The 20356-nt window shown below is 37.1% G+C and overlaps 1 protein-coding gene across 2 annotated transcripts in view; it reads left to right on the plus strand.

Annotated features, from left to right (window-relative positions):
• The first annotated feature begins 2033 nt into the window (after nucleotides 1-2033).
• The window catches only part of mamdc2a (MAM domain containing 2a), a 32432-nt gene continuing 14109 nt past the window's right edge, over nucleotides 2034-20356 (plus strand). For both annotated transcript variants that reach the window (XM_028457669.1, XM_028457670.1), the window contains exons 1-6: nucleotides 2034-2129; nucleotides 2200-2358; nucleotides 16851-17101; nucleotides 17968-18052; nucleotides 18134-18265; nucleotides 19153-19409. In XM_028457669.1, coding sequence (XP_028313470.1) covers nucleotides 2111-2129; nucleotides 2200-2358; nucleotides 16851-17101; nucleotides 17968-18052; nucleotides 18134-18265; nucleotides 19153-19409 — 903 coding nt within the window. In that variant the 5' untranslated portion in view covers nucleotides 2034-2110. The remainder of the gene's footprint in view (nucleotides 2130-2199; nucleotides 2359-16850; nucleotides 17102-17967; nucleotides 18053-18133; nucleotides 18266-19152; nucleotides 19410-20356) is intronic.

Here is a 20356-nt window from a genome sequence, read left to right on the forward strand (position 1 = left end):
GGATTAAAAACGATGATTCCTGCAGTTTTGGCCACATTTGTAAACAGCAGAAATGTCATGTCCTTGTTAGTTAAAGCCGTTTGAAAGAGTATTTCTGTGAAATGCTGTGTAACTATTACTGAATGAAAATAAAACTCCCTCTGAAGCACACACACGTAAAGACTGCTGTCAGTGAATTTGTTGCCACTGCAGGTCAGTGGAGATGCCAAACGCTAAACGGAGGCACAGTTTATTCTGCGTGTGATGGATATTTGAGAAAAACCACAAACAGATGGATGACTTTTTCTTGGAGCAGCCGACTAGTGTTCCCAGTTTATCTCTCTGGGCTCAGATATTTTAGTGAATATCATTAATTCTCAAAGGAAATCTCTCATTCTGAAACAGGAACTAGAAAGTTAAGTTGGGATGTGATACAGAGTGAGGCTATATAATCTGTGCCTGTTTTCTGTTCCCATCAAATTCAGAGATGGGCAACTTCCATCGCAGCAGGGCCACAAAAATGTAATTGTCTGATCCGAGGGCCTCATTATCAACATTCATGTCAGCATTTAGAAGAATGACCAATATGAGCATTAATACAAGCTTGAAAACACACATTTTGTGCGTTTTTAAATTCATTTGGTAGATTTTCTTGTCAATATGGCAAATTTTGTTGCCTTTTTGTGTGTTTTTCTTGTCATTGTGTGTTTTTGTTATATTATTATTTTTTTTTATTTTGTGCAATTTCATGTGTCTTTGAAGTCCCTTATATGTTGTTGTTTTTGCAGTCATTTTGTGTGTTTAAGTGGTTCTTTAGTGTGTCTTTGTTGTCATTTTAAAAAGTTTCATTTTGTAAACAAATGGAAAAAAACAGTATTTATTGCAGTGGTTCACAAGCTTTTTTGGATCATGACCCCATTTTGATATCAAGAATTTCTGACGACTCCAAAGATATTTTTTTTTACAAGAATTAGTTTTTGATCATGTTTGAGCTCAGATTTTTTTTAAAATTATTATTATTATTATTATTATTATTATTATTATTATTATTATTATTATTATTATTATTATTATTATTATTATTATTATTATTATTACTGCATGTTAGTTGAACTAGATTCACAAAGTGAAAGTATAGAAATGCAGTTGGTAAGATTGTGTGTTGCTTTAATTAAAAAAAGAATAATAATTACAAAAACTCAAAAATCTAATTTTATTTTTCAAAAAGTTCAGGCGACCCCATTTAAACTCCGGGTGACTCCACATGGGGCTCCAACCCCAAGTTGGTAAACCCTGATTTAGCGGCTCCCGAAAAGATTGATTACTATAATTTTGATCATTTTGGTTCATCTCACAGGACAAAGACTGACAATTTATTTGATAATTTTCCACTCTCTCTCTCTTTCTCTTTCGTACCCCCTGTATTGCCATCGCATACCCCTAGGGATACAGGTACCCCCATTTGAGAAACACTGCTCTAAAGGGCCGGATTTGGCCCCCGGGCCTTGAGTTTGACACATGTGCTTGATATTCTTCCTTGTGGACAAATTCTACAGTATAAATCAGTATATTGATCTGAATCACCCCCAAAATTTAATGGAATCTTCCCAGGCATAAAGTCTATCTTTGGTTAAAAATAAAATAAATAAATAAATAAATAAAAGTATTTTTTCGTCAAAATCTGTTCAGTAGCCGACTTTATGTAACCCTGCTAACAAAGAAACAAATAAATAAACACAAAGATAGAAAAGAATACCTCCTTGGTAGACATAATGATCCAATTATCATTATTATCATTACTACTACTACTACTACTACTACTACTACTAATAATAATAATAATAATAATAATAATAATAATAATAATAATAATAATAATAATAATATAATAATAATAATAATAATAATAATAATAATAATAATAATAATAATAATAATAATAATAATAAAATATTATTATTATTATTATTATTATCGGCGGGGTGTCCATGGACCACATGTCAAAGCGATGGTGTCTCCCCGGGGATGAGACGCAGTATCCGGGGAGGAGGAGGTTAGTGGTGGGGGTGTGAGGAGAGGAGACTCAGTCCTCCAGAGCCTCAGACTGGAGCCTCTAAAGGAACTATCCACCATGACCAGGCTGTACCTCGGTAAGTCTCCATTGTCTGCTGCTGAAGGCTGTGTGTTCGCGCTCATGGAGCTATGTGCGTCCCGTTACAGCACCGGTACTACCGCTACTACCGCTACTGCTGTGCGGGGCTCTGTGCGGGGCGCTGCGGGCTCAGCCGTTGCTGCTGCCCGGGACCTGCAGCTTTGAGCTGGGCACCTGTGGATACGCGTCCGAACACGGCTATGGAAGCTGGAGGATGAACGATGAAGGTATGACATGATAAATGTGCTTTTGGTGGAACTAAAACTATGATAAAAACTCAAAGTTAATACAGAAAGTTGCAATAAACAGAGGTGTGAAGTGTGATATAATTATTCAAGTAGAAGTACAAGTAAATCACACATAAAATACTAAGTAGCTCAATTAAATAGTACTCAGAGTAAAAGTTACTAGTTACTTTCACCCTCCACGTTTATTGTTGGTAATAAATCTTGGTACGGGTCCCTTACATACTGTAAACATCTCATGTAAACTTAAAAAAAGGAAGAAACAATATCTACCACAATTGGAACTTATTTATTTTCCACAAAAGCATATACAGTATATACATTTTTTTGACGAGATAGTTTCTCTGTCACCACTAGAGGGCAGACTAACAGAGAATACAGTAATGTGTCATTTGTGGGAATGCATGGAGGCTCCTGACTGCTGCTCTATTTATGTTATAGCTTACAATGTTGTCACGCTGTTTTAAATTTTTATTCACATCACCTATTAGGGCTAGGCAACATGGACCAAAACTCATATCTCAATATTTTTCCCAGAATGGCGATATACGATAAATCTCGATACTTTTAATTCAAATAAAGTCTGACCAGAAAAGACAATTCAGGGTTTATTTTGCTGATGCAAAATTCCAAACAGACACATTTATTAACATGTCATATTAGGCTTCTATGTTATTCTAAAATAAAGACATTCTTGTTGTAAATGTTCAATATTAAATATTCACAGATGGCCATATTGGATTTTCTTATATGACGATGCCAGTTAAGGTTAGTGGACATCATATTTAGACTCCCTGAGGTCCAGAACCTTAGAAATGTGTTTTTAATTTTAATTATGTGACTTTCGGTTGGCTAGTGACAGAAAAACCTGTTTTTGGGTGGTCACCATTTTGAATTGTCCAATAAGGTGACCTCATTGAGTATCGTCTCCGGGTCCCACCAGATTTGAATTCAGCAGGTCAAAAACTGTAAGTACGCCAAATTTCATGCTTGGAGACAAATTTGCACAATTCTTCCCCTAACAGACCAGACTACTATTAGAGACAGCACGTGTGAGTGAGTTCTGTAGTGTGGCTTGTTTAGATGAAGGTCTGGGTTAGGAGGACACACACACTGATTCATCTAACTGAACTTTTTATGCTGTTCTGACAAGTAGTGAAATTAGCAACTCCTAAAACAAGCATTTTAAAACAAAATAATTTTTTCTATATCCCCAAAATAGAAAACTTGATATCGATATATTGACCAGCCCTACGCCCTATGAATGGGATGCCCTATGGGAACCTAGGCATTCGGGGCCTATACTACGAAGCTAGATAAATATATCCTGGATTTATCGCCGTTAGCTTCACCTAACCAAATATTCTCCGTCAGACAGAAGCTGTCCTATGAATCTAGATTACAACTCGCTAAATTAAGCGTGTTGATTTCAGCCTCGCTACGTGTGACAGAGGAGGAGATTACAGCGTCAGACCAATCACAATCACAGAGAAACTGGAGAGCAACTTACGTCACAATTGAGGAATAATTCTTTAAAAATATGAAGAATTAAAATCCATAATTCAGACCAAAAACAACACTGTTGCTGCAGGAAAAGCAGGAAGTAATTAATGCAGGAATTAGTGAGTGTTGATGCTTAAATTATATAAACAGAGAATAAATAGACTCTGATCAGTTTCACTTTTACCTTGTCTGTGGCTCTGAGGTGGACAATATTTATATTTTATATTATCTTACAGGACTGAGGCTATCTGCGTCACCACAGACACATGAATTAATAAATTAATGAATAATTGAAAAGCGTCCAATGCACACAGGTTTTATCAGCTGACTAATATAGATCAGTCCATCAGATATAAATCTATACGTTTCCTATAGGATGTCATCGGTAAATAAAGGATGTCAGCATCACATCAGATCCACACAGAGACGTGTTCACTATGATCCTCTTTTTATTGGACTGGTCATTTTCTAAGAGATCTGATTGGTCAGGAGGCGGGGCTTTGGTACTAGATCCTAGCCACAACAAAACCTGGTCCCGACCGGGTTAGGTGTTTAGCCTAAGTAAGGATCCTGGAAGTTAGCACGATACGAGGAAATCTAGGCTGCGTCCGAATATTCCTTCCTATCTCCTTTCCTATCCACTGTTCCTTCACCCCCGGAAGTGTTAAAGTGGTGGCCATGATAAGGAACGTCCGAGTTTTCTTTAAGCTCAGGAAAAGAGGCTCAATGCTTCCTTTATAACCTCCTTTAGCCTAGGAAACACTGATGCATCCTTTACCAAAGGATACGAGATAATGCTGACCCACAATTTCTTGCGGTGACAACATTTAAAGGGACACACACACACACAGTGACCAACAAGGGACGAAGATCATTTAAGTTCCCAATGCAATAATATGCTTTGAACAACTTTAAATAATCTAAAATCCATATATTATTATATGTAAGACATATTATCAGATTATAACTGACATGAAACAGACACTCTGTGGTTCAAGAAAAATAAATTTTTATCCACATTATGTTTTATTCAACATAATTCACATTAGTGAGTAGAAGGTGAGTGTGAGCAACTATTCTCAATGTGACATTCTTTTAGTTTACCATTAGTTCCTCGTAGCCTGGTAGATTCTTTTCCTTCGATTTACATTCAAACCTTGTGATTTATTAGATCATATCAGTGGAAAGTGTTAAAAATGAGCTTTTAGTCCATTTTCGGAAATTTGTAGTTTTTTCACCATGACAGATGTCACTAACCTTCACCGCCGTCAGATTATTACATCACCTAGTGGAAGTGTGTCTGATTGTCAAAACAAACGTGATGGCCTTTTCCTAACTCCTCTCCTAACACATTTCCTTAACCCCGTGGATGACTTCACAGGGTTAAGGTAAAGTGGATAGGAAAGGAAATAGGAGGGACTATTCGGACGCAGCCCTAGTTTCGTAGTACAGGCCCTAGAGGTCATGATGTCATTTCCCATTCGGACTGAAAAAAAGAGGAAACAAAGGCATGTTGAACTTCCCAGTAGATCTGCTCCACACACACTGATTATACATCTAAAGGTCACTTACTGCACTCACTCATAGTGGAGTTATTGGAGGTTAACTGTGAGAGTTAGAACAGGTCACTGTAGGTGAATTAACACTGAACAACCTAAGCAGACAGTCTTTTATGAATGAAATATTTACATTAGAGACAATTTTAACACAGAATACAGTAGATACCACATGCACCACCAACATGTAACCAAAGAACAATGTTGAGATTCACAAACATGATGATGTTGCTTTTAGTTGTTATGCTGCCCAGAAGTGGAACAAACTGCATCAGAGCTGAAGTCAGCATCACATGTGAACATTTTAAATCAAAGTTAAAGGAACTTTTTTTCTCTACTGCGTATGATTGAGACGGAGATTTTTGGTCATGTTGTTGTTGATGTTTGTTGATGATTTTAATTGATTTTACTGATGCGCTATACAAATAAATTTGCCTAATGAACCATGCATGGCATCACTTCAGAAATAGATTTTGAACATTTTATAATGTATCATATCCAGCATCTTAACAGTTCTATTGAGCACACACACAAAAAACAATTTTTTAAATTCAGAAATTTGTTATTTGAAAATTACAGAAACTTAATGCATTCACTTGAGAAAAAAATACATAAATAAATAAAGTGTTTTTTGACAGTTTTTTTTTCTGTATTTCAGTCATTTTCCAGACTAATTTTTTTTCTCAGGTTTTTCAGACAAATTTTTAAATAATTTTTTTCTGTTTTTGGTGCTAATTTTTTCTGTTCTTTTAAAAACATTTTTTTGTGCTAATTTTTCTTCTGAATTATTGAGATGCTTGGAAATCCCACGAGAACATCCATCCCTAGCGATACTCTCACCCATTCTGGTTAGAGAATATCCAGTGTTTTCAACAATCTCCTGATCTGATGGTATGTTGAGTGACCATGTATCAGCATGAATGCACTTCAAATGCATCATTTGACATCCATGGAACATGCCATATCTGTCCAACTGATCCTGGAGAATTTTTTTACCAGCATTTTATATCCATTGTCCGTTGTTGCAACAGTATCTTTGTAAATGTAGCTACTTCTTCAAAAAATGCCTACTTTAATCTACTTGAAATGACTGTAGGACAAGTATTTGAGTCAGCACTTCATCTCGTTGCAGGAGGAAACTGTGTCAGGCCAAACTTTAAAAACAGCCCTTCTTCCAAAGCATTACACACTCTGTTTACAGCTTTGTTTAGATCTATCTCTACAGGATGATTCAAAACAGAGTCAGGCTGTTCATATCCATGTCAACACAAAGGCTAAGTCTTCCCATACAACCTGTTTGAATACAAAGGTCAGACTGGGCCAACTCTTTATCTGAATGGATCAGGAAACCGTTTGGAAGCCGAAGTAGTCAGTCAAAGTGTGTTTTGTTGAGCAAATACTTGACTTCTAGCCTTTTCTCTCCTCATTGTGCACAGCTGGTAAATGTGGTGTGTGGTCTTCTCAAGTGTGAGCAAAAGGGGGGGAATGTAAACTCTGTTGGATGTTTATTCTTTTTTGTTACATAAAAAGGTGCTGTTTTAGCTGAAGCATCAGGACAACTGACACTGCTCCACTAACACCACCACCACCAGCCTATGAATGATTCTCATTTGGCTTGGCATTTGGCATGGTAACAGATGGCCAAAAATGGTCCAAAAGTGGCAAAAATGTGTCAAGAAAACAGTATAAAGTGACTAAAATAGGCTAAAAGCAGTAAAGAGTGGGAAGAATGTGGCAAACAATACTGAAAAATGGTGAAAATGGGAATTAGAATAATTTTTATTGGTCATTGCACAAGAAAAGCACAAGAATTTAAATAAAAAATAGTAGCTCTCATCAACAGTGCAAGAAGTATAGAAAAAATAGTGCAAAAGATGTAGGGAATTAAAAGATAAAGAATACAATATACCGTATACATAAATACAACAGTTAATATGAAATAAAATAAAACAAAATGTAGCGGAAAAGGAAACAAATGGTATTTATTGGCAAGAAAAGTGACTAAAATGGACCAAAAGCAGTCAAGAGTGGCCAAAAAATGGGCAAATAAAGAGGAACATTAATGAGCAAAATGTGGCAAACAATAGTGAAAAAAGGCAAAATGTAGGAGAACATGGAAAAGAGTGATATTTATTGGGCAAAAGTTATCTTATTTGGATGAAAAGTGGCCAAAAAATTTAAAGAAAGGACAATAATTGGATAAAAGTTTCAAAAAAAAACTTGCAAAAATGGACAAAAAAAATAGAAGAAAAGGGAAAGTTATTGGCAAAAGGAGCTAAAATCTAAAAAAAAAGTGTCAGAACTTTTTGAAAAGGGGCAAAAATTGGACAAAGGAAGTTACAAAAAAATAACGTAAGTAAAAAGAGGTTAAAAAGTTTCCCCCTTTTAAGGTTGTCTGGGGGAATAATAATTAAAGAGCCACATGTTGAGAATCACTGACTTAATAACAGCTTCTATGGCGTGTCACTGATAATGTAATGGACTGGTTCAGCCCTGATGATGGACTGCTAACATTCATGACGAGTATCTGGAGCTATAACTTTGATTAGTCTTTTATTTAGTTATAACATGTCCCAAAAAGGCACCAAAAAGGGGGGCAGCAGTCCATCGAGGGTCCTGTAGGTAAATCTAGAAAACTAAGTCATCATAACATCTTTAATCCAACACTGTAAACAGTTTGAGATCTTTATATATCTATTTGTGCCCACAGTAAACATTGTGTGAGCTATGCTGTCCTTACTGTAGCATTAGCATTAGTGCTGTAAATTCCCCTTTTGACACAGGAAACCCAGCTGCAGCCCAAACAGAAGCTTTAGGAGGTCCCAACCACCAACCACACCGAGGTGGACCCAGCCACTGGTTCTGTTCTGGCCATTGACGGACACACCCTCTACCGTAGCAAACAGCATATTAAACCATCCGCCACAGGGCTGTTTGCTGTTTGGTTTCCATGGAAACGTGGCCTCGGCTCAGACGCCTGCACCAAAAAAAGAAGGTTGTGGTTCATTCCTAGATGTTCTTCCTCAACCAGTATTTCCACTTAACTTTGAGTTCACATGTGCAGACGGCGGCGCTGCTTTAAATAAGTCATGGTTTCTGCTGTTGTGGAAATGTTTCCTATAAAGTTCTGACATCAGATAAGATCAGAATCACCTCCGTCATAAATAACACATTCAATGAAACACATTCCAAAGTCCTGATTTAAAGAAAAGCTATATTCAAAAATCTACAATACATCTTTCCTTCTAAAGAAGCAGAAACGTATAAAGAAAACCTTTAAATGTCTTCACAGAAATCAAGGACCAAGTACAACCTGAAAGGATGCAGAAGGTCCTTTAAAGGTCCTAAATGCTCCTGGATCAGTTAAGACACGCCCAGTCTATAATATAAAATCTCTCAAGAACAATCTATGCTATGCTAACTACTAGGGATGCACCAAAAGGAAAATTCTTGGCCGAAAACGAAACACTGGAATAAATGATCATGCCAATTATTCGTACCATTGCATTTATGACTATAAATATGTACTTAACCTCACTAAAAATAAAGCATTGGGTACTGCACATCCATACATCCATAGAATAGATCTCTGGGAATCGTGTGCTAATTCTGAAGCTAAATTTATGTTTCTGAGGCGTGCGTCAGTCGTCGAAGCAGAAGCTACAGCATCGACGTGACACAGAAACATAAATCACTCCGAGAGGGAAATTTTCGTTGTTTTGGCTCCGTCTCAACCTCTGCTTAGAAGACGCTTTACGACTCAGATGTGTTGAAATACAGCCGCTCCATGTCATATCCAGTGTTGTCGCATCATCACAACATTCTGTTTCGATGAAAAGTGTTTCAGAAAACGGCCCAAAAATTAACTTTTGGTTTTCGGCCGAATTTTCATTGCATCACTACTATCTGAATACTCACTATAGCTCTCTATTCACAGTTCTATCAATCAACCTACTCATCACAGATTGCAAAGGGCACAGATGAGTTTTTAGAGGAGGAGGCGGGGCAAACATGTATGAAGTATGAAGCCATTAAATTATCACAAACCACCATTCTCAGCCAATAGCAATATTTGATTATAATAGCCTAGTTTCACCCCACAGAGGACAGTTATTCTGACATTTTACAACAAAATACACTAAACTGAAATACTTGGACTAAAAAGTCAAGAGTTGGGCAAGAATCAGTCAACAATATTAGTTCATACCCAAATGAATTCCGCCTGTCTGGATGCAATTTACAGTATTTTAAACTATTTTATGATAATCATTGTTGATAATCAAAAACCTACATTTAGCCACATAGATCCTGTTTCTACGTTTAACAGAACCAAAGTTATGGTATGATTGAAATTCGCAATACGGATGGTGGCCATCTTGGATATTGCTCTGAGCAAACTTTACGGTATTTTAAGATATATTATTGAATTATTTAACCCTTAAAACCTATAATCATCCACTGAGGTCATGCTTCAATGTCAAATAGAACCAAAGGTATGACAAAATATCCAAATTGGCAATACTGATGGTGGCCATCTTGGATTTCTTGATACTGTGTGGGAACCATTGGTTTTGCAGTGTGGCTCCTATTAAAAATAGATTCAGCAAGAAAAAAAAAATGTTTTAGGGTTGAGTTACTCTTTAATTCACTTAAAATCTCAGGTTTAATTCCTTTTGGTTACGTATATGAAATGACGTAATTAATCAGCCATTACATTATGACCACAGACAGAGTCTTTGTACTGGCTCCTATTTTTAGGTTTTTAAAGGGAACTTTTGAGGACAAAAAGGTAAAGTTTGAAGTAATTTGATGATGAGTCAGCAGATTGTGATAAACAGTAAAGATGAATAACTCAGCAGGTTTATTCAGGTTTAAACTGCTGAGATAAACCTCGGAACTACTAGTCTGTTTTTAGTTACATTTAGCTTCTGTCCTTTGATCCATGGATCTGAAATCAAATTTTTGTTAACATTATTGCTTTTTCTTACTAATGTGGAAAAAAGTTTTTTGCTCTTAATGAAACTTTTTTTTATTTCCTATACCTGTAGCAATCAAACTGTACAACTCATCACTTTAACCTGACGACTTTTTTATTCTTGCATATTTGTATTATTTTTGTACATTTGTATTATAATTAGGACCCGAGCACAACGATGCGTAGGACCCTATTGTAATGCACCTCATTTTTATTATTATTATTGTTACAAAAAAGTGATCGCATTTTTGAGGGTCTAAACACGTTCAAAAACTCATTAAAATGTAAACTCATTTTAGGACTGGTGAAAAATGTGATATTTTGGGGGAATTGGACATGTGAATGGCAAAATGACTCAATGGCGCCCCCTTGCTCCCAGCTGGCACTGATGACATCATCACTGTGGAACTTCTGCAAAAAAAAACATCACTCTACATTGATGACATCATCATCACAGACAGACAGACAGACAGTCCTTGCTTTTATAGAGATACATCTTGCATCCAACACTGCACTGTTAAAGTACTTCACACATTCATATTTTTATTTTAAACACACATGTTTATTTTGTTGTGTTATGAAACAATCTTGACAATAAAGTTGAATCTTTATAGATGTAAATATTCCTCTTAGTAGCCTGTTCACTTGTATGATGTTGGATGAGTTTGTAGCGCTAAATAGATGCTAATTAATTATAGCAGTTTTCATTTGTATGTGAAAAAAATGAGTTATGGTTTAACCCAACCATCATTCATAGTCATAGCGCCACCTATTGGTAAAAGGAAACCATAGCCATTATGTTTGCACAGAACATTGCAGGAAAGTTTGTGATGTAATCCTTGAAAAAATGGTCAGCTACGTCTCAACACTTAAACATTTCTGCCACACCCCGACATGCAGCACACCTCAATGAGCACCACGTCCCAACATGCGTGTGGTTGTGAGGGCCCGTTCAACACTGCTTGCAGCTTTAATTATTTAAATTTTATGTACTGTAATATGTGCACTTGTAATTAATCCCCATTTAATTAACAGTCTTTTATTTAATTATGTACATTTTTCTTTTTGCTTCTTTGTTCTTTTCATTTGTAATATTTCTCGAGCCTCTGTAATAAAGTAATTTACCAACTAGGATAAATAAAATATTTCCGATTCTGATGATAGGTGCCTTGTGATGAGTTTTTTCTAAATCTCAAATGTAATCTTTTCAATTCAATTAGACACATTTGGAGATGTTTTAATATTTTATAAATTATGGTCTTGAGTCATTAAAAGTGCAAAAATGACCTCCTTATGGTTGTGCCTTAAACAGACATGCAGGCTTGTGGAAACCCCCTTAATTCAAAGTTAAACCAACGTTAGATTTGAATTTTGGGAAAATTCCAAGCATTGCATTGTGGGATTTAGAGTTTTGCAAAAGAATGCACAGACGGCACCAAAGTGGAAAACTTTCTTAAATAAGTGTTTTTGTTCTGCTTTGTTTATCTTGCTCCCTGTGCGATGACTTCACTCCTACTTCAGTCGTATTCAGTTTTTTTTTTTTTTCGTGGAAGCCACAATATCAACATCCGCCTTTGTTTTGTCAACAACTTTAAATCTGTGAAAACGCCAGAAATGTCACTTTGATTTTGTTTTTTGGGGTCACACTGGCATCAACTATGTTTGGATGACATACAGGTACAGTTAAAAATGTGATTTATGTGGTTACACAGCTTTAAGTTGATCTAAGCTCCTATTAAAGGGACAGTAACATCAAACTGTCAGTCTATTACCCAATAGGACCCATTTACCAGTCACACTGGTTCACCTGAATCCATTAGTTGTGACTCAGCCCATGATGTAAGTCAGATAGAAAAATAAAATGATGACATCTAGTGATGGATCCCGATTACGAGTTATTATTTCTAATGGCGTCTCCTGATGGACTTGTTTTGACCAAATAGGGGGTTTCAGATGCAGATGCAGCTGAGAAGCGTCTCCGTCTCTCCTGGCAGTGATTTAAAGTCGAAGGCACTTAAAGAGGCTCTCCATAAATACTGTTTATATCCACCAAACTGTTTCTGCTTTCTTAGGCCGAGTGAGTGGATGAAAACACTCTCAGCTGTTATGACATGAAGGCTGTATTGGAACTAAATCCTTGGGTTTTCACCTGTCCTTGAATATGATTTGGACCAAGGAAATATACAGTATATCCATCAGGAAACTGCTTTATAATCATTATAAACAGCGAGTCTTTGCCAGAAATGGATGGTTCAAAAGAAACTCAGCTGTATTAGTTTTTTCTGATTGGATTACTTAGATTACTGTCAAATAATATTTTACCAAAGCCAATGACGATGCCCCAATGTGCTGCTCGCTACAGATGGGCGACATGGACTTAGAAAATGATCCCGATAATTTCTGGTATTTATCACGATAACGATAAACATCACGATAAATAAAAAACTATAAACAAATAAAACAATTCCCAACTTAAAGTGTAAACAGATTCCTTACAAACAAATACATTTGAATACATCAACACATTAAAAATCAGTGCATGCGGATCACTCTATTAGTGTTATTGTACACAATGAATTTATTTCCTCACTTAAAATGAAATTATTTTCTAAAAAAAAAAAGCATATGAAAAACATAAATAACTCCATTAGTGTTTTTACTGCTGCTGAATCTTGTTTCATTTATCTTATGAGTTACATAAAGTTATAGTTAATAAATAACTCTGATTTCCTATAATTAAACCAGATCAAGCTGATGATTTAATCATTCAGTTCATTATTTATGTGTAATAATCTCAATATTTACATTAGTCTAATGGGACCAGCTTTGTCTGTGAACACGTGAAATATAATTAAAAAAATATTGCGTTTCACAAATTGGGACGAATTAATAGTGACATTTATTTTACATATTTAACTTTTATCTTTCCATAGTAAAGCATTACCTCTGTGTGTCGGTGTGTTAGCTTAGCATAGTTAGCTTTAGTTGAGTTTCCAGTTCATAATCGTTGCTACGGGTTCATCTCTGTCCCCGTGTTTGTGGAACTTTGGGTGGATCTGACGGAGGAACTTGAATCGGTTCCCTTTGTTTAATGGTTATCTGGTTTTAACCAAGTATCGTTCCATGATGTATCGTAGCTCGGCAGCTTCAAGTAGCCGTGACGAACACCGCCGTCTGTGGGTGTGAGAGCTGGGTCTGCGGGAGGCGTGGGGCACACCGCGGCCGCGGAGGCTTCGCTGCGGAGCTCCCGTAAACAACGTTCTGCTCCAGAGAATAATAAGTTGACAACAAACAGGGGCAGTTTTGTTCTGTGGAACAAGGTTTTTTTGGGGCATTCTTGGCTAAATTGAGGGACAAATGGCCCGTGGCTCTCAATAATTTCCGACATGGGAATTTATTGTTTATATTGTGGGATGACATAATCTTACCGGTGAGAATATTTTCGACGATAAATCATAAACAATAAAATATCGCACATTCCTACTGCTCGCTGCCTCCTACTGACAAAAATTACATCTTACACTAATAACATTTCCACTTACTACTCATTGTAACTCATTGTTACCATGGTAAATGCTGGAAATTAAAACAAACTCTTAACCATGTCCTGTGCTGTTGATATAATTTTCAGTACCTAGATTTTTGTTGATTTGTTTTTGTTTTTGGTGCATGCTAATGTTGTGTGACATAACAATATATATTATATTGTGATATAAAAACGTCTAGCGTACGATATAACCAGAGCTTGGGCCGGATCAGTCACCTCCCAGATTTTGACCGGCACTTATTTGATTGGATCCAGCACCTCATTTTTATTTTAATTATTTTTTTCCTAGAATTTACTTTTAGATGTTTTGATTAAGTTTGGAAGAATTATATTTGGGCAGTTGTGTTTTTATTGATTTGAAATTACTGTAAATTTAATTGCAAACACAAAACTGAATGTAAAAACTGAGCATGAGTGAGGAAGAGAGAGGAAAGTCAAGCCACGCCCCCACGCTACGTCTAAAGTGAGATTTTCTGCAAAAAATTGTGTCTTGTCAGCTTGGAACACGGTAGGAAATGACTAAACAAAGGCAGTTGGATTTAAAGTTAAGTGAAGCTAAGCCTGAGGTAAAGAAGTCCAAGGTTGTATCTGTGGAAATCAGGGAAAGAGCAGTAGCACTAGTTAGCGTAGCTAGTAGCATCAGTTAGCGTAGTGAGTAGCATCAGTTAGCGTAGTGAGTAGCATCAGTTAGAGTAGTGAGTAGCATCAGTTAGCGTAGTGAGTAGCATCAGGTAGTGTAGTGAGTAGCATCAGTTAGCGTAGTGAGTAGCACGTTAGCGTAGCGAGTAGCATCAGTTAGCGTAGTGAGTAGCATCAGTTAGCGTAGTGAGTAGCATCAGGTAGTGTAGTGAGTAGCATCAGTTAGCGTAGTGAGTAGCATCAGGTAGTGTAGTGAGTAGCATCAGTTAGCGTAGTGAGTAGCATCAGGTAGTGTAGTGAGTAGCATCAGTTAGCGTAGTGAGTAGCATCAGTTAGCGTAGTGAGTAGCATCAGGTAGTGTAGTGAGTAGCATCAGTTAGCGTAGTGAGTAGCATCAGGTAGTGTAGTGAGTAGCATCAGTTAGCGTAGTGAGTAGCACGTTAGCGTAGTGAGTAGCATCAGTTAGCGTAGTGAGTAGCACCAGTTAGAGTAGTGAGTAGCATCAGTTAGCGTAGTGAGTAGCACCAGTTAGAGTAGCGAGTAGCATCAGTTAGCGTAGTGAGTAGCACCAGTTAGAGTAGTGAGTAGCATCAGGTAGTGTAGTGAGTAGCATCAGTTAGCGTAGCGATTAGCAGCATCTGTAGCGATGATGCTAAAGCAGGAGAACCTGTGTCCAACAGACAGGACACAGGAGAACTATCCAGGGGACATAAGGACGACTCAGGGACAGAGAAGTGAAAGTTCTGACATAGACATTAAGACAGAGGCTCAGTTCAAAGCTAAGATGTGCTGCTGCTCTAGGTTTATGAAAGACAAGGCTGTGAAATATATAAAAAAGTTGCGAGGATACAAAGTTCTCCTTCTCTTTTGGACAAATAAAAGGTAATCACATGTTACATTTTAATTTGCTGCTGATTCATTAGAGGTTTTATGGCCTAATGGGTGTAATTATGTGAATTAGCAGTGATTTTTCGCTGTCTTTGGGGCTAAAATATGGCAGATTTGACAGCTGTCACTCAGAGAGAGAGAGAGAGAGAGACGGATGCTCCGTAACCATGTTTCTTTAAAGACCGTGTAAAGCAAATTCAGCCATTTTCTTCTGAACACATTAAATAGGTCATAAATGTTTTCCTTAAAACATGTAAAAGCCATTCAACCATTTATAATGTAATGGTCGGCTTCACAAACTGTGTTTCAAATTTCTGTGTTCAGGATTTAATGTGCGAGTCAGAAATCATAGCCGCGTTAAGTAACGGACCCATCATTAGCATTAACCCGACCCTGCTGCTGAAGCACACCAAACGTCCGTGGTCTCCAGCGGGCGCATTTCAGCCCCGAGCTGAAAACAAACCTCATATTCAGACTTGGGAATAAAACAGGTCCAACTGGTGCCACATTTTTCATAAAATGAGCACTTTTACACACCGTGATTTTGTGTTTGGCCTCTAGTGGACGCAGTTCTGACTCTACCCGGGAGAGATGCACATATTCAGACCTTTTTGCTGATACCTCGTTTGGCTCGATCGGAGAATTTTTGGAAAACCAATGGTAGAAGCACTATTGACACTGCAGCCACTTTCACACTGCTCTCTCCCATAGACACAGTACACGGAGGCGGCGCCCTTCCTGCGTGTGGGTGTGGTTCCAGCATTACTTCATTGAGAAGATTCTTAGAGGACAAATACCATTTATTTTGAGATTTATTCATGTTTTAGTTTTAAAAACGTACACAAACACTGGTAGACCTTTACACCGTGATGGAAATTATTCATATCTTGGTAAATTGTTGTGAATCTGTTTTTTTTGTATTGATATGAAATTGATTTATTGAAAAAAAATCATTTTCTTTTGGGAAATGCTAAGTTATTTAAAATAATAAAGCCTCATTATAAAACATAAGTAGCCGTAGTCACAACTTTTGAAACAATATTTGGAAAAAGCTACTATTTTTAGGCCATAACAAGAGCAGAAATTGGTCATAAAATCAACCAATTTATTAGCAATTTATTTATAGAAATTAGTTTTATATATAATAAAATACATAATGAATAGCAATTACCATACATTTCATGTCACTTTAAGGAAGAAATACTAAATCGATATATATGTATATATATATCGTTATTAGGACATACATCTATCTATATGGTGATATAATATTTTCCTCCATATCTCACAGCACTAGCGTGTGCTATGTGTTTTTGGAGCAGTTCTTCTATCTGTGTCTGACTGTAAACCTGGTTCATTGTTGCAGGACATTTGATCACCGTGGACTCAGCGTTCTTAGACCAGCATCAGAAGGCCGTCCTCACCAGTCCAGTTCTGGACCAGCCGGACTGGAGCTGTGTCAGACTGGTGTACCAGATCACAGGTCTGGGTTCCTTAAAGCTCCACCTCAGACCAGACAGTGATAACTTTGATTATCTGCTTTGGACCTCCAACCAAACCTCTGACAGCTGGTTGATCGCTAGTGTTGACCTACCAAACACCACCAACCCATATCAGGTAAGGTTTGGATGCTTTTTAATTACAATTAATCACTGAAATAAATAACCTAATAAAAGTTAACTTTCCTATTGTGTTAGCTTTCTGTTAGCATCTCTAATGCTAACAGGTCCTAAATCAGCTGTAAAATACACTAAAAACAAATATCTATCATCTAATTTATTTCCTATATATTGATTACCTTGTTAAGCTTCCTAATCAATGAAAAAAACAGGTATTAATATTTATGGTGTGGACGTCTGAGCCTTTTTTGTGTCAGACTCAGTATGCTCCTATATTTTATTTTTTATGTTAAAATTCGTGAAAGTTTGATATGAATTTTTTTTAATAATAATTAACTACATACGTGTAGAACTGTACATGTAGAACTGTAACATGGTTCCACAGTTTTGCATTAAATTATAATTGACAATTTTTATAGAATTTTCATTGCAATTACAATTACAAAGTCAATTGTCTGAACTCAATTACAATTTAATTATGATTAGGACAGCAACAATTTTTTTAAATTACAATTATAATTACGCCATCATTTTTAATTAATTATCAATTACGTGATTACAATTATAATTGACCCCAAACCTGGACGTCACAGACACTAACGTCTTTATTATTAAAATAAAAGCTCTGTATAAAGTCTGCTGTGTTATTTTCTTGTATCGATTTAGTACCTTTTGAAAGATGTTAGATTGATTAATGTCATCAGGAAGGACAACTAGCCGAGCACAGATTGATGGAGTTGGATCTTTAGACTTTAAATCCCTTCATTGATCTAATGGATAAATAGTAATTCACACTTTCAACTGAGTCACACGTGACAAACTCTTCACTCCTTCGTTGATGATTTATTTTTATTTTTTTCTCAGATTTTACTGGACGGTCAACCTGAACATGGCCCTGGGAATAGTGTGGCTGTTTTTGAAATCCACATTGTTCCTGGTTACTGCGTAGGTGGGTCGGCTGTGATTTTGGATCTTTGAACTGGTTGTGTGTTATTATTATTAATATTAATTGTGCTTTCTGCGTTCCTAGAGTGTAACTTTGAGGAGCATCACTTGTGTGGTTACAGCAACACCTGGAACCCAAACGTTAACTGGTACGTAGGAGGGACCGTAGCACGAGAATCAGACCTGCCCTTAAACGACACCACAGAGGACCAGAGAGGTACACGCACGCACGCACGCACGCACACACGCACGCACGCACGCACGCACGCACACACGCACGCACGCACGCACGCACGCACACACGCACGCACGCACGCACGCACTTAACACTTATCAAATTGTTGTCTCCTCTTCAATTTTTTGGCCTCTTTTCCTTTAAATAAACTAACTTTAGCTCAATAAATACCACTTGTTTCCTTTTTTTAACCTACATTTTGCCTCTTTTTGTTTCACCTTTTTGGCCTTTTTTCACTATTCTTTGCCACATTTTGTTCATTAAAGTTACCATTTTCCATTACATACCGCCTGGTTCCTCTTTATTTGCTAATTTTTTGCCCACTCTTGACTGCTTTTGGTCCATTTTAGTCACTTTTCACTGTTTTCTTGCTTCGTTTTTGACACTTTTGGACCAATAAATATCCCTTTTTCCTATTTTTGTTCCATTTTTGCACCTTCTTTTTGATACTATTATCTAATTTTTGCCCTTCTTTAATTTTCTTGACCACATTTCATTTAAAATAAGCTAACTTTTGCCCAATAAATACCACTTGTTTCCTTTTATTTTACATTTTTGCCCTTTTTCTCTATTGTTTGCCACATTTTGCCCATTTAAGCTACCCTTTGCCATTACATACCACCTGGGTCCTCTTTATTTGGCCACTCTTGACTGCTTTTGGCCCATTTTATTCACTTTTTACTCATTTTTTTTTTTACACGTTTTTGCCACTTTTGGATGATTTTTGGCCACCTGTTACCATGTTAGACTCTACTTGCTCGTCAAAAAAACCCAAAACATGGCGAACCGGACCGGCCTACTAGGGAAATGCCCAGTATGCCAAGTGAATCTCTTTTCACTCTAATCTAATCTTCTTCCTCACTTCACAGGTCACTACATGTACGTGGACTCTGTGTATGCCAAGCACTTCCAGGAGGTGGCTAAACTCACCTCACCTATGACCACAGTGGCCATGGACGGTTGCCTGTCCTTCTATTACTACAGAGACCAGGAACGAGGGAACATCTTCTCAGTGTTCACCAGAGACCAGCTGGGCCACTATGAAGAGATCTGGAGGCCAGTGGTGTACACCACAGCTGGGTGGACCATAGTCAGTGTGGACATCAAGGCTCCACATCCTCTGGAGGTAAGAAGAATGAGAACACTAACACGAACAATGTTTTACAGTCAGAGGGTGCGCTAAACCAGGGGTGTAAATTATGTAAATTATCTTTAGATTTACTTCTCGATCACCCAATTAATTTATTTTGACGACACGTCCCAATTTATATGGAACTCAGCCCATAGTCACATGATTACTTTTAATCACAAATTGTTTGTTAAAATTGAGTTACAAATATCTGTGACAATGAAAAATCTAATTTAAGTAATGTTGAAATTGATTTTAATCCATCCAAAAATCTGTATTTTTTGCTCTTCAGATTAAAATGTTGTATGTGGCCCCCCAAGGTAAAATGAGTTTGCCACCCCTGTCCTATTGACTCTTTTAGTTGTTTAGTGCTGACGGGGTCAAAAAAATCCCATCGTGATTTATTTTTACTCATCACTGTACTTTAAAAGAATGATAATAATGACAAATTCAATTAATTCATTTAATTTTCATTCATTTTTAATTAAATTACTGACTGTGGCCCCAGTAGCTTCATATTAATATGTAATTACAGAACTCTCTGCTGGTCAGTTCTGGTCATATTGGCCTAAGCAGGCCAGATACCATCGTACACTGATAGCATTCACTAAGGTCTCTGCCTGAGGAGGCTCTGCTATGTTCTGACTATCAGCAACATATATATCACTGAGAGCGATGAGCAGCAGCAGAACCACTGAGACACACATACTGAAAGCTGGTTAACCTCTGAATCCCAAACCAAATAAACCCTGTGTCTGCATCTGACCAGCAACCCTGAAGCTGGACTCCGTCTCATTCATTAAAACTGTCACAACAATTGGGGGCTCGTCCGGGATCCCGCCACAACACATATGAACCATGAACAATTGCACAGTTTCACACCTTATTCCTGGAGACTGGAATTACAAATGCCACATAGGCCTGGAAAATATATGGAGAGAGAT

The sequence above is a fragment of the Gouania willdenowi genome, chromosome 9 (assembly GCF_900634775.1).
Source record: "Gouania willdenowi chromosome 9, fGouWil2.1, whole genome shotgun sequence".
Taxonomy (NCBI): Eukaryota; Metazoa; Chordata; class Actinopteri; order Blenniiformes; family Gobiesocidae; genus Gouania; species Gouania willdenowi.